Source organism: Crocodylus porosus, unplaced genomic scaffold (assembly GCF_001723895.1).
Source record: "Crocodylus porosus isolate Cpor-Errol unplaced genomic scaffold, CroPor_comp1, whole genome shotgun sequence".
Classification (NCBI taxonomy): Eukaryota; Metazoa; Chordata; order Crocodylia; family Crocodylidae; genus Crocodylus; species Crocodylus porosus.
Window position 1 is genome coordinate 20,869,656 of NW_017728931.1, and position 15,626 is coordinate 20,885,281.

The following is a 15,626-nucleotide window of genomic DNA, read 5'->3' on the forward strand; positions in this document are numbered from 1 at the left end:
AAAAAAAAAAAAAAAATCATATGAGAGCTTCAGAACATAGATTAGGTAAATAATCAAGACAGACAGAGTTGGGGTGAGGGAAGATAGTGTTGCAGCATATACACAGTAATCAGAGAGGGTTAGCAAAGACCGTGTTCATAATTCCCACTTACCCTTACAACCACCACTTGCACAGAAACATGCTCAGGGAGTCGAATGGGTGCCCGGAAGTGCATGGCCAATGCTACCAGTAGGTGGAGGATGGAAATGAGATTCTTCCCATGGATCGCTAAATTGAAGAGAGTTGAAATCAGCATTACGGGCAGAGGACTGGAAAGGGCCTCCTGGGTCTGAGACCTGTCCCATGAACCCTGTTACACTAACACTTTCCAAACAGTAACCAAAAGCAACTAGAATTAGAGGTGAGAGCGAGGGTGGAGGGGGAGAAGGAAAAATTGAAAAACCTTAACTGGTTAGCACAACAATACCCCTTCAGGGCCTTTCCAATAATGGTCACACAAGAATTTTACAAATATTAAGGAACTCTAATACACTGGACATATAGATAAATATTACCTAAATTTAAAAACATGGAAATAGAGACAAAGGAAGGGGGAGCAGCAGTCCATAACACAATTCAGAGGCAGAGCCAAGAGCTTACTCCAGACCTGCCAATTCCCCATTCACTAGCCCCTTTGCAACACAATCATAAATTTCCTCAGGGAAAAGGTAAGGGGTCTTAGGAGAACATAAGATATGCACCAATGTGACTAAGTTTTGCTTCATGAACACACATATATACACACAAGCATATCAACAAAAACAGGAAAGTGATTTAGATAGCACTGGCATGAAAGGCATGTTCATAGAAATGTAAAATTAAACTGGTCATATAAATGAATCAGCACATCTCCTCAAACTGGCTCAGGTGCATTCAAATGTGCAAAGTCAGATCAAGTTACTGTTTATCAGGATAGATGATGCATTTCTGAAATATGCAGCCCAAACCAAGGGGCAATCATTTGCATTTGCATCCGTAAACCTGAAGTAATCACACTGAAGCAGATGCTTCCCAGAGGGAGCTTACAGTCGACATTCCACTTGATCGTCCAGCCATGGGGTCGGAGTAGATCATGGACAGCCTCCAGAACCGTCTGAAGCTTCTGTTTTTGGCCAATTTCTGACTGTGTCACCTCTGCCACATTCAACTTGCGGTCAGCTAGCTTTTCTATATTTAAGGAAACAGACAGAAAAGAAGGACATATCAGACAAGACATGAAGGAAAAAAGCAATTCAGGCTTAGAACTGGTCTGAAATTTTCTGACAGGATGGTATCCCTCAGAAAATGACTGTCAAAAAACAAACACACATTTCAGGTTATGTTTTGAAACAATGCTGTTATGGAGCCCACTAGACAGGTTTTGGATCTTTCACTGGAAACCTGACTGATTTCCTGACACCTCCATGCCCACTTGAAGGAATGCCTCATAGTCAGGCATGAGTTTCCAGATTCTCAGGCCAAGCAGCCCTGAGGTAGTACTATAAGTACTGGAGGGTGGGGAGTCAGTTGGATGACTTGGCAGCTGCTAATCAGCAATGGACAGCAATAAAATCAGTTAAACTGACCAGAATCATGACCATTTCAGCCAGTTGTTGTTTGGGATCCTAGAAGGAACCACCAACTCAGGCTGCTCCTCTAAGATCCAGGTAAAGAGCTGGTACCTTCCCTCCTCTTTCCCAAGCCAAGGAAAGGATGGTCAATTCACTGTGCTATTGAGATAGGAAGCATTTTTTTCCATTAGTATTTTTCATCAGAAAATACCACTTCATCAAAATAGACTTTTTGGTGGGGAAGTAGCTTTACACACTCACAACTCACTGCTTCCGAGATACCAAATACACACGTTCAGGAGTAGATATACTGCTAGTCCAGCAAAGACTCTGCTCCTCTTTCATGCTGATACCATGGAGCTGGTGGAATCTCAGCTCCTCCCAATGGTACTACTCATTCTCTTGATAAAATTTTGCAAATGGTACTCATCTGTTCACTCAATCTGTCAGTCACCTGCTAATCTGTTACTCTGAGCAGTTTCAAAATTAGCCAGATAACAAATTTCACCTGTCACATTTTTTTTAAAAAACTTTAATGGTGTTATGAAACCTCCTTGGAAAATGTCTCACATCCATGGAACAATTACAATCAAAGTGAATGAGGGTGAATGTACTGATTTCTCTTGCACACAGAAGGGAACAAGGCTACAGTGCCCACACAGATTAAATAAATGGCCAACTTTACTCAAATACTGTGCAACCCAAGTAAAGGTGACATCCCAGCACAATGCACTTCATTGCATCTTGTGTTAAATTATACAGCAAGAAGCCAGATTACTTCAGCCATGGTTGTATTGTTGAAGCTATCTGGAAACCACTGAGTGATGGGATTGGGACCCACGGTCAATGACTATGATCCCTTGAGAAGCATTTGCAATAAAATCACAGTTCTATCATGGCAAAGAAAGCTGGGGGAAGGGGAGGGGCAGAGGGAGGGGAATGCGAAGGCAGCTTAGCTCTGATTCTGCAAATGCTTACAGACCTGCCTAATTATACTTACATGAGAAATTCCATTGACTTCAGCAGGGATATACATGTATATGAAGTTAAATGCATATTTTAAGTGTTCATAAGGTCAGTTCCTAAGTATTTTACCACCCCCTCAACAGAAAGTAACTGACCTGTTATAACAGCTGCCCCCCTTGTGGAATACCCAGCCCAGGCACTGCACATCTTCCCCTTACCTATCTTTTGCTCTTAATCTGCAGTCATACTCCATGCATTCCTCCCTAAGCAGAGATGTCCCAGGTTCTCAGCATTTACCTGTGCCACTTCCCTGCCACATCAGACTTGACTTGTAGAGCACTGGCAGCACAAAGTACCCATTCTGAAGGGCTCATGAAGCAGCCACTGAAGATAAAGCACCTGGATACAAGGATAGTTTCCTAGTGTCTCCTACACAGAAAACACCTAGCCAAAAGCTTCTGACTGATACTAACAGAGAGAGGAAATTCATGTCAGATATGGATGGAACTGTGGGACCACAACCAGAAGGGAATGCCAGACAGGCAATCCAATCAATGAATCCATAGATTCACAGCCAAAACTTTGTTCATACAGACAGTCTCAAAGAAGATGTCTCTTCTCTGCTTCTTGCACCCTTTGTTACCTGTCAGCTGTGTTCCTGAGGGAGCCCTGGCACCCAGCTTGCTGGACTAAGAACTTTTCTATTCCCCACCCACACACACACCTCATCTACCCAAAACTAAGCAGAAGAAAAGTTTAGTAGGCATCTTGGGCCATACATTCCCCAGTCCCAGTATGGGAGGCCTATTTAAACTTGATTGACTAAAATTTGGTTGTTGGGTTAGGGAATGCTGAGGCAAAAGACAAAGTCAGAAGGGGTATGGGCAACATTTGAACAATGGTTAAAGGTTCATCACAGTGTCTAGCCTTGACCACAAATGCTGTCATACTTTTCCCAGGATGACTGGTGGAAGTCCTCCCCATAAAGTTTATGAATACTCCAAGTAATCCCCTTAAGCCTACTAAAAGACTACAGTAAAATCTGAAAGTCATGCTAAGCTGAGGCTAATTTACAACAGGTAAAATACAAAACACTGATGGTGACTTCACAGTACAAGCCATCTGAGAAGAAACAATGTGGTATCCCTTCCAGTATATCTTCTATATTCGTAATAATTTCAAGCTGGCTCCTAGGTGTCTAGTTACTCCTTAAAACCTAATGTTTTTCCTGGTTGTTAATCAGTTTTTTGAGATGTTCCAAGCCAGATAAACCCTTGTCACTGAAAAAGGTAATTCATTTAAATTTAAACTGTTTATATAACAGGATTTTCCCTGTCAATTATAGCTTGGGACCCTCTTGATTTACACAATTAAAAGAATGCTTTGAAGAGGCTAGACTAAAGGTATAAGCAAGCTTTAAAACAGCAAACAGTGTGCTTCAAGAGAGAGAAAACTCTCTGACACCATCCGCTGTTGTTCTAGAGAAGCTGGAAAAAACAGATTTTCTCCCTTCCACGATTGTGTTAGAAACTCTGCTTGTCAACAAATCACCCGAGTGCCTTCCAACGGTGAAATGGCAGTTCTCGCTCTCTCTCTCTCTTTGTTTTTCTCCCTCTTCCTCTCTCTCTTTTTCTTTTTCTCTCTAGGCATAGCTTTCTGAACCTAAATTGTATTAGTTAAGCTTGAGCTAGGTTTCCCCAAATACTCAATTAAACTAGGGTACTATTGTAATTGTTTTGTTTGTTTTTCCTTGCATGTCTATTATTACTAGTACCATTATACATTTCATATACTGAGCAATAAATAACTTTTATAGTCAAACTGGTGGTAACCGGGCATATTTTTCCTTCTCTGCTTCTCCTTCTCCACTTACTCTGCAGCAATGTTTCTTTTACCTAAGCCAAAGATCCCTGTGAAGCCCAAAAATACTGTGGGGTCTGTTCATCAAGAGGTTACCACTACTAAGACAGTTAGGGCAAAAGATTGGGACATGCTGAGTTTGAGACACATAAGGGGATCAGCTTGTATAGGCTGATTGACCAAGTTTGGCTCAGACGTGCCCTAATGAACTGAATGCTGGCCCATGAGGGTGTCAAGTGGACATCCGGCCAGATTCAGAGGTATTCTGTTCACCTCTGTACTCGTGTCTGACTGCATTTTATTGTTACCTTAATGAACTGATTCCTGGCATATGAGGGTGTCAGCCTGTACAAGCTGATCAACCCGGCCAGGTCAGGTGTGTCACGTTAGAGTGTGTGTGTACGTGTGTGTGTGCGCGCGCGCATGCGCACATGCATGCGTGCATTTGACTGATTTGACTAAAACTGAGTCCTGCAAAATAGCTCCATTAGGGGTGAGGACTTGCAGAAGGGAGAGATACAGCTCCATATAGAAACACAAGTAACACAAGCAGCACATTGATAGAATTACAAAGACCCTAGAAACATATCCCTAATAAATGAGCACACTGCAAAGTGATGGGCAAATCTGGTAACACCTTCCTCGTTACAGTCAAAACAACCCCTGTTAAAGCTTTCCCATTTTATTAAGCTCCCTCAGGCTGTGTTCTGAGGAGTTTTAATTGCACAATAAAGCCATTATTGTTAATCAATGCTTAAAAGCTTGCAAATGCTCATTAGAATACTGGAGGGGGCACTTTCTAAGTGGCATGTGAGGGTACACAGCAAGCAGCATCCATTAAGGCTAATGAAACTGGCATGACTGAACTCCTTGACTCTATCTAGCTTGCTCAGAGAACAACCCATGGGGAGCTGTTTTCAATTCGCAGGTCCCAAGGACTAAGGAAACAGGCCTGCAACTCCCATTCACATCTCTAATGTTCTTCTGTAGTAGATTTGCCTAATCATTTGCCAGTTCAAGGTCTTTTCATGGCTTCAGAGATGCATCCCATGAACCACTGCACCATTTCCTGTAGTTCATCCTTTGAAGAACTCTGGAAGGATTCATGGGTGAAGTTATTGGTTGCCAATGGGAAAATGAAGGTAGAAGGGAGTTGCTGCAAATTACTCTACTAATTGCCACAAATAACTGAAGGCATCCCTCTTCCTACCCTCTCTCTCAGCCCAAGGCATGTAACAAAGCCATCCTACTCAATGTCACACATTTTCCAAAAAACATTTTTAAAATAACAATACCAAACTGAAAAGACAAGTCATTTAGAATTTACAAAATGGCCCAAAAACTTTCAAGAACTGGGCACAACCAACCTAAAGTAAGGCTCCCTACCTAGCTTGCTTTAATTTACAAGTGTGATGCCATGTCTCCTTTGTTTGTGTGTCTGAGCTGTCCTTAGAAGCTGGTTAGGTATCAGCAGAAAGTAGGCACTTAAAAATATTTTTTAGAAACTACATGCTCACATGATCAGAAAAACCAAACAAGAAACCAGCCCTTTGGGCAAGATGACTCTCAGCTTTCAGCTTAATTCTGAACATTAGCAAAGCCCCTTGCTGTAGCATCAACTCACCCAAGAGCTTCTGCAGCACCTGTCCATCATAGAGGTCCTCTTCAAGTTGTTTGACAATGATTCGCTCTTCCACCAAGACATCATTAATCCAGTCAATTAGAACCTGGGAGAAGAGAGACAGAACGCAAAAATCAAAATACTGAAAAAAGTCACTTTCATCACAGATAGTGGCTAGAGGAAAGATGACAAACAGAGTCAATGGCATGAATAATCATATTTTACTTTGTTCTAAACAGTGGAGAGATCAAAAGGTGAAGAAATGACTCACCCAGATCTAACACCAGCCAAGGGACTTGATGCCCCTCTAAAATGCCTTATCTTTGAAACTCTAAAAGCTAGGTAGGCTCTACAGTGACATGATTCGTTGACATCTATTATTCCATTTTGGGACTTGTGCTCCTCAAAACATGAACGCTCTTATTTTAAATCTCTGCAACCTGTTATAACAGATCATTAGGCCAGACAGCAGAGGGCAACAGTCACAAAGATCTGAGCATAGCTGCCACCACATTCAACAGAGAAGAGTAGTACACATGCCAAGTAGTACAGTATTTACTTGTTTGCTCATTGGCCAGAAAGGGATGAGTGTTTCTTAATGACAATAGGCACTCAATTCTACTAGAGGTTAAGTGGACTGCAGCTGCTGGCACAGGATAGTCAGAGAAATGTGAAACTAAAGTTCCGTCAGAGCCAGCTTGGCTGACCAGGCAATTGACAATGTGTGCAATAGTTCCCACATTAAATTACCAGAATTATACATTCTTAAGGCCAAAGCAGTGCTGGCTTTTTTTAACTGGTAACAGTACAGGGAAACCATATATCATCACTTGTTCCATTCCAGTTCAGTATTCAGAACATAATGTATAAATGTGCTTTTGCATGAATGCTCTGATGCTGCAACCCTGCTGGGTGCTAAGGGCAGCAGGACTAAGCTCACAAGTGTTCACAAAATGAATTACATCACCACAAAGGAGACCATAACTTAAAACCCTATTATTTGTATCTGTTGCAGAAGATTTGTTGTACTTTCTTCCTTCAATTCTGAGGACTAGAAATTTGTTTGTCCTTTATATGAGAGCTAAAATCCTTTTATAATCCCATGACTCCAGGAGCTAAAGTCTTCAAAAAAGAAAATGAGACTACTGCTAAAATTCATAAGATTTAACATAAGTGGGGAAATTAGGCATTTTGGCAGTTCTGATTTTACAGAGTACTGTACTTGACTAATCCATCCACATTAGGGAGTTTCAGTTCCTGACCCAAGCCCCCAGGGAACTGAGAGAGTTTGTACAGTTTGTGTAAGGTCAATGAGGGAGGAGACAATTTACCAGATGCCATCTGCTCTGCAGTAAGTGTCTACATGCATACTTTTATCCTGCAGTTCACCAAAAGAGAAAGCCTATTTTTCACTGCATGGTAAACTTGCAGATCTCATTTACCACTGGATAACAGTAGGGCTGTGAGACAGTTTTAAATGTTTTTTCTACATACCTCTAGGTAGCAGGGGCTTGTGAATGCTGCAATGCTGGGGCACATGGAGCACCCCACAGAAGCATGGAGGACTCCCCATTATACTCGGCAGCAGGCCCAGAACATAATGTAACTTAATAAAGCACTTCTGGTCCACTTCTGGGTCTGCTGGGCAGCACGCTGAGGGGCCCCCCTCCTCCCGCGTCTCCCCTCCCCGGCTAAAGTCAAATGCAAGTCTATAGAATTTAGGCTCCTGCATCGCTTAGCATTCTTTGGGGGAAAAGAAAGAAAGAAAAAAGTTGTTTTAGTGTATCCACTCTTTAAACTTTTTAGTGGAATTTAACACTGTGGCAAGACCTCATAAAGAAAAATGAAACGGTGACAGTGGCAGCCTTTTTTTTTTTTTTTTCCCCTGAAACCTGGCATCTGAAAAGGAAAAGAATAGCAAAGAATTATACAATTTATTTAATATGCAACCCATAACTTCTCTCCTGCTAAAGGAAGTGAATATATAATTTATATTTTAAAAGTCCTCAAAGAATGAGAAGAGCTGCAGTTTTTGTTTGGTTTTTTTTTTTTGGGGGGGGGGGGGAACATGAACAGCACCATCTCTTGATTTCCAGATTGCAAATGCTGATGCCTCAGTGAGGACGCTTGGAAAACTGCTGTGTTGGATGCTTTTAACCCTTGCACAAGATGCAAAACAAGTAATTTGGTTTTAATTTAAATGTACAACAAATACAGAAATGTATGCCAATTATTCTCCATATGGACTCCCTACTTCTATGTCTTTCATTTCTCCAGCAGCAAGAGCAAGGCTTCCCAATTACTTTAGCTTTAGTTATAAATATTTAAACAACCTCTTAGGTTGTTAGCAGGGAGGATGGGGTATAAGTGGTTATTTTAACAACCTATTTAAACAACCTGTTAGGTCCATGGCAGAGAGGATGGTGTGTAAGTGATTATAAAACTATGATCAGCAGAATTATTTATGTGCTCAAAATTACACGTATGCTTAAATTGCCTTCCTGCATCAGTGTCTTCTCAAAGGGTAACTCTTCTCTTCAGTCTTTTACAGCACAGGGGTCAAACTCATTCCGTGCCCTTGGCTGGATATTGACCCTTTGGCCCCTTGCGGGTCAGATCCAGCTTAGGAAGCTGTGGCATGGGCAGTGACCTGGAGCAGATGGTAGCAAAGTCTCCAGCTCAGACCTGGGCTTGCTACATGTTCTGTGCCAGAGCCTGAGTTGCTGTTGCCACATGTCCCATGCCAGCTCCAGCCCCACCCCCACTATATACCCCATGCTGGTGGCCAAGAAGCTGGGTCTATGGCAGGGAGGATAGGCAAAATGGCCAGAGAGATACATAGGCTACATTAGCCCTTGCTCACTCTCCTCCTGCCTATTACCATATCCACTAGGGCCTGAGAGCCCTAGATTCTACAGCAGGCCATTTACCCTGCCCATACTGGCAGTCCAGCTGGCTGGATAGAGCAGGTCTGTAGGCCAGATCCAGCTTGTGTAGTGATAAGGGTTAGACTTTGGAGACAGTCCCTTACAAGGGAATGTCTTATCAGGTGAGAAATTTGAACATGATCCCTGGGGAATAAGAGGAAATCAAGATGGAGGTAGCCACATGGTCTGTGCTGGAGGAACCCTGTGCTGTGTTATCATTAAAGGTCTCTTCTCTTCCTTATTTATAGTTGTCATGATCACTGCAGGACCTAAATCATTACATGGTATCAGCAGTGGTGAATGGGGAAGATTGGATGAATCTGCAACATTATCAGTGTCAGAAAGCTGGTAATCCAGGGCCTGGAAGCTGCACTCAGCAAGGAACAAAGGCCTCTATGAGTACAGTATCCTCTCTGCAAGGCAGAATTGCAAGCTCCCTCAGAGACACAGTTAAACATGGATGCATTACAAGCCCCTTCTGGCCTTTCATTGTCAGACAATATAGCTGAGAATTGTAGAAAATTTAGACAAAGGTTTGAGTTGTATTTAGCTGCTATAGGAGCAGAAGAGAAAATGGATAAACCTAAATCATCCATTTTCCTGCATGTTGTAGGGGAAGAAGCACTTGAGGTGTACAACAACTTCACATTTGCTCCAGTCCAAAACATGCTGTTAAATGAGATATTGAATAAATTTGAAGAATATTGTGTGCCAAAACGCAACGAGATTTTTGAAAGACATCATTTTTTTATGTGCATGCAAAAACCAGATGAAAGCATAGAGCACTGTATCACAGAGCTAAAAAGGCTCCACAACACCTGTGTTTTTGGGAAAGTAACAGATTCTCTAATCAGGGATAGAATCATTTTTGGCATTATAGACAATGTATTAAGACAGAAGGTGCTACGGGAAGGAGACCTATCCCTAGAAAAAACTACACAGATTTGTAGAGCTCCTGAAACTGTGAAGGCTCAGGCCAAATAGATGAATGTAGCTGAGGGCGTTATCCATGCAATACACAGTAAAGACGGACAGAAAAGGCCATTTCTAATGGAAGTTGCCCCACCTACCACAACTACTACTATGGGGCAGATGGAGTGCAGGCAAGCATGCAGCCCATGTGGAATGCAGCATGGCTCCAAACAATGTGCTGCATTAGGAAAGCTCTGTTTTAATTGTGGTAAGAATAATCATTTTGCCAAATGTTGCAGAGTGCAAGCCCATAAAGTCTAGGTGTACATAGTGGAAGATACTCCAGAGAGAGAGTATTATATACATACAGTAGAATCAAGCAGAGCTACTGAGAAGGACTGGATCCTGCCACTGGAAGTGCATGGGATAATGATTCCATTCAAACTGGATACAGAGGCTCAAGTGAACATTTTACTGGAGCAAGATTATAAAAGGCTGAAAAGTAAACCAAAACTGAGGCCTACCAAAGTAACCATAACTGCCTATTCAGGAGTCAAGGGAAAGTGCCTAACCTGCACCAAACATAAAAATGTGGTGTACAATCCTGCATTCACTGTAATACCTAAGGAAGGGACACCTATTTTGGGCCTAGCAGCTTGTGAAAAGCTCAATTTGGTTAAACGGGTGCTTGCATTACACTCTGGCACAGGTTTCAAGGACCTTATTTTGGAATACCAAGATTTGTCTCCAGGCCTTGGTTGCTTACCAGGGGAATGTACAATTCAGATAAATAAGCAGGTCCCCCCAGTTATACACCCTTGCAGAAAGGTGCCTTTTGCCCTCCGTGGTAAACTAAACTCAGAGCTAAAAAGGATGAAGGAAGCCCAGGTAATACAGAAAATTGAGGAGCCAACGGAGTGGGTAACTTCTTGTTACTGTGGAGAAGAATAATGGACAGCTGCAGATATGCTTGGATCCAAGAGATCTCAACAAGGCCATAAAGAGAAAACATTTTAAGCTGCCCACCAGAGAAGAGATTATGGCTCAGTTTGTGAATGCACAGTTCTTCAGTAAATCAGATGCTTCTTCAGGACCCTGGCAGCTGAAGTTAACAGAGGAAAGTTCTAAATTAGGCACATTAGGCACATTCAATACTCCATTTGGAAGGTAACGGTTTCTGTGTTTACCTTATGGTATAGCTTCAGCTCCAGAAGTGTATCACAAAACTATACATATAATTTATGAGCATATTTCACATGTAGACACCTCTATGGATGATATCTGTAGCTCCACCAAGGAAAAGCATGATTGTAGGCTCCAAGAGGTGTTGGAGGCAACTAGGGCTGCAAATTTGAAACTCAATAGACAGAAAGGTGTTTTTGGAGCTACAGAATTGGCATTTGTGGGAGACCTTATTTCTAGAGAAGGGGTGAAACTGGACAAGAAAAAAAAATTTAGGCTATTGAAATGATTCCACACCCCCAGTCAAAAGAAGCCTTGCAATGCCTTTTGGGAATGGTAAATTATCTTGGAAGGTTCATACCAAACCTGTCTACAACAGCAGCACTTCTAACGATGCTTCTTGAGAGTAAAAATGAATGGTGCTGGAATCCAGAACAGGAGGAAGCATGGAAGGTGGTGAAATAACAATTCATACAAGAACCTGTATAAAAATTATATACCCTGGGAAACCAATAAAGATATCAACAGATGTTTCGCAGTTGATATTAGGTGCTGTGCTACTTCAGAATTTTGACAACTGATGGCAACCTGTTGCGTATGCATCTAAATCACTAAATGAGGCAGAAAGCAGGTATGCATAGATTGAGAAAGAGTTGTTAAGAATTTTGTTTGCATGCCAGAAATTCAATCAATATATTTATGGGCAGAAAGTGAATGCAGAAACAGACCACAAGCCCTTGATAGCACTGTTTTGCAAGCCTTTGAATGACTGCACCTTAAGGATTCAAAGAATGATGATTAAGCTGCAGAAGTAGGATTTAGTTGTGAAACCCAGCAAGTTTCTGTTTGCAACGGATGTGCTGTCCAGGGCAATAGCCTTTACTGGACAAGCAGAAAAGATCTCTGAGACAGAGATGCAAGTGTATGTCGATTTAATTGTTAATTCACTTTCGATTGCAGACAGGAGGCTACAACAAATAAAGGAGGAGAGTGAGAAGGACCACTTATTAGGAATGCTGAAAGAAATGATAATTTTGGGTTGGTCAAGGACAGGAGTTACTTGCGCATGCAGGATTACTGGAATTGCCGACATGAACTTTCAGCCATTGAAGGAGTTATTTTCAAGGGCAGTAAAGTCGTAATACCACAGACCCTCCAAAGAGGAATGCTAAAAAAAAATCTTTGAGGGATACTTAGGTATTGAGATATGCAAGAAGCAAGCAAGAGAGGTGATGTATTGGCCAAGGATCAATCAGGACATTGCTAGTACAGTTGAAAACTGTTCCACCTGCTTGAAATTCAAACCCTGCCAGCAGGCAGAACCACTAAAGCCTAACCCTGTTCCACACAGAGCCTATGAGAAGGTAGGCACCAATCTCTTTACATGGAATTCCAGGGTGTATTTAATAGTTACTGATTATTACTTTTTGTATCTGGAAATCTGTACACTGCAGTGTACCAGCAGTCACTCAGTGATAGCTTGCTTGAAGGCCATATTTGCAAGGCATGGAATTTCAGATGAAGTATTCAGTGATAATGGGCCACAGTTCTCCAGTGCAGTTTAGGCAATTTGCCATGGACTGGGATTTTAGTCACACCACGTCAAGTCCCAATTATCCCCAATCGAATGGCCTTGCAGAGCTATCCCTTCAGATGGTGAAAAACCTAATGAAAAAAAGCATTGGACAGTGGAGGGGATTTATATAAAGCACTACTGGCTTATCATAGCACGCCTGTGAACAATGGCTGGTCTCCAGCACAGTTGTTAATGGGCCGGCAGATACGGTCAAATCTGCCCATTACACCTTACTGGAAAGTCCTAATACGGTAGCCATAAGGAGAATGAAAGATGATCAGAAGATGAAACAGAAATACTACTTTGATACAAGAACTCATGAGCTTTCACTACTAAAGCTAGGTGATAGAGTCTGTCTAGGGAATTACTTGTTGAGAACATGGGACCAGCAGGGTATGGTGAAACAAGTAGTGCACCCACGGTCCTATCTAGTTCAGACAGACCAAGGGGGCATGGTTCGACGTAATCACGAGACCTACTTATGCTTTCACTTAGCTCTCGGACATTGGCAGGAGATACGGACTTGGATCAACCTCAGTTAACAGTTCCTAGTTCCTCCTCCTCCTCAAAATGTGAAGACACTAATGATGCAACAGAGAGCCCCCAAGCCTCCAATGAGGAGCCGATTCTCCAGAGATCCTGGTATATATAGACAGGTGAAACGGCCTGTGCATGTTCATCTGGCAAAAGGCCTGACTTGTGTCAGACTCACGGACATGCACAACGATACCAAATTGCACAAAACTTTCCGGTGGCACTTTAACTCTTGGCACATTCATTTATTAAACTGTTTTAAGGGAAACACGTATGTCTGATTAAATGAACCATGTTTGTATTCCCAGCTGTAGGGTGAAAAAATGAAATCTGCCACCATGTAAACAACTGAAATAATATGGTGCAAGTAGCCTAGTAAGAAAAAATTAGTTCACATGGCTGATTTGAATTTTTTTCAGGCAGGATTTTCTCCCCACCCCCATTATACTTTACCAGCCCCTGCACATGTTTCGTCATAGTCTTCCTGCTCTAACAACACTGAAGCATGTTCAGAGCAAATTTGCAAAGATCAATTACAAAGATCCAGAGAAAACTGCTGCAAACAAAGAACAACACTTAAAAAAAAGTTCAGAACTTGACAAATCCAAATAATTCTTTTTCAAGCCACTATGACAAAGTAAAAAAAGACAAGCTATACATTTAATCTTGAAAGAGTGATAACAAATTAAAGATGTTTGCTAAAATGTGATCACAACAATTGATCTGTCTCAAGTTTAAGACTAGGTTCGAGAGCTATAACATCTTGCAACATCAGCTGATTTCACAAAGGGCACAGACAGAAATTACGTTTGTCATGCAATCATCCCCTTGAAAATGTTCTATACCCGTGCCCTAACAGAAGAACATGATTGCTAAGCGCTCCGATCACATAACAAATTAACCCTCATTATATGTAAGGGTTCAAATGAAGGCACTCCGAAGTGGAGTGATTTCATTAACTTCTGTCTGCTCTGGTGGCTGGGCTGATGCAGCTCAGGTCTGGCTCCAGTGCTGTCTGCACAATGTGAGGAGGGGAGGGAGCTCAGGCTGGGGTTTGCCCAGTCTATGCTATAGGAGAATGAGTGGCTGCAATCCACCCACCCCAGCTCTAGCGTGGGCTGGGAAAAAAAACACAGCTAAAGCTCCCTCCCTCCCTCCCTTCTCCTCTGCTCCCATTGTACAGACAGCACCAGAGCAGGTGGGGAGAGGGTGGGTTAGGAGAGAGAAGATGCATGCTTCAGCTCCTTGGGTGGATCAGCTCCAAATCAGAGCTCGATCCTCCACCCTCCTGATCCAACACCGAACGTCTGTTGGGTCAGGAGGGCCAGTCTAACTCATGGCACTGTGGTGAACTTACTGATGAAGCCTGGCCTGCCTGGGCTTGGAGAATCCCCATTGTGATTGGTGGAGCACATCCACCAATCAGGTAGTTGCTGGGAGGAGCTTATCCTGCCCGGGGTGGGGGGCGGGGAGGTGGAGGATAGCAAAGAGCCCCAGACCTAACTGAAGCCTGCACTTTGCAGGTCTGGCACCAAATAAAAGGAGCAGCGTGCCCAGCACGCGGCAGATGCGTTGAGGGATGGAGAAGAGAATGGGGCAAGAAGACCTGGTGTGAGCAGGCCAGCGGGGTGATTCCAGTTGCCCAGAAGAGCCCCTCGAAGATGCATCTCACTGGACCCAGAGAGGTGGACTGCATCAGTCCAAGGTGGTGCACAGAGCGGTGCATGGGGTGAGACCCTGGGAGCTGCGTGAGGCGCCGTGAGTTACTGGGGAAAGGGTTCCCACAGGGGAGACAGCCCTTGGAGGGGACTAACAGACTGAAAGAAGAGATCCAGGCAGGCCCAAGAGGGGCTGGGAGCATTGAGGACTCCTTCCCCTCCCCCCCGTTTTGTCAGCGGTATCAAGGCTCCCAAGGTGACACCAGGGAGTTGTTACTCTCAGGGATAGTGACACTGTACAGTGTGTGCGTGCCTCGTATTTTGTATTTTAATGCGATTTGTTATTTAACCCTTGTATACGGTATATATAGATTTCATAGATATTCCGGCTGGAAGGGACTTTGGAAGATCGAGTCCAGCCCCCTGTCCAAAGGGCAGGAAGTCAGCTGAGGTCATAGGATCACGCAAGATAAGCATCCAATTTACTCTTGAAGGCGTTCAATGTAGGTGCTTGAACCACCTCCGATCGCAGGCTGTTCCAGACTTTGGGGGCTTGGACAGTAAAGAAATTCTTCCTTATGTTCAGCCTGAAACAGTCTTGCACTAGTTTATGACCGTGCGACCTTGTCATCCCTTGGGGCACTCTGGTGAACAAACTTTCCCCCAGATACTGCTGGTCACCCCTGGTAAACTTATGGTGACCATCACATCACCCCTGAGCCTGCGCTTTTCCAGGCTAAAGAGCCCTATGACTCTCAGCCTGTCATCATAAGGTCTGTTTTCCTGACCTCTGATCATGC

General features: G+C 43.1%; 1 protein-coding gene across 3 annotated transcripts in view; it reads right to left on the reverse strand.

Annotated features, from left to right (window-relative positions):
• The window catches only part of PARVB (parvin beta), a 112,134-nt gene that overhangs the window by 43,105 nt on the left and 53,403 nt on the right, over window positions 1–15,626 (reverse strand). For all 3 annotated transcript variants that reach the window (XM_019544325.1, XM_019544326.1, XM_019544324.1), the window contains exons 4-6: window positions 6,041–6,143; window positions 1,067–1,207; window positions 153–268 (exon numbers count right to left, since the gene is read on the reverse strand). In XM_019544325.1, coding sequence (XP_019399870.1) covers window positions 153–268; window positions 1,067–1,207; window positions 6,041–6,143 — 360 coding nt within the window. The remainder of the gene's footprint in view (window positions 1–152; window positions 269–1,066; window positions 1,208–6,040; window positions 6,144–15,626) is intronic.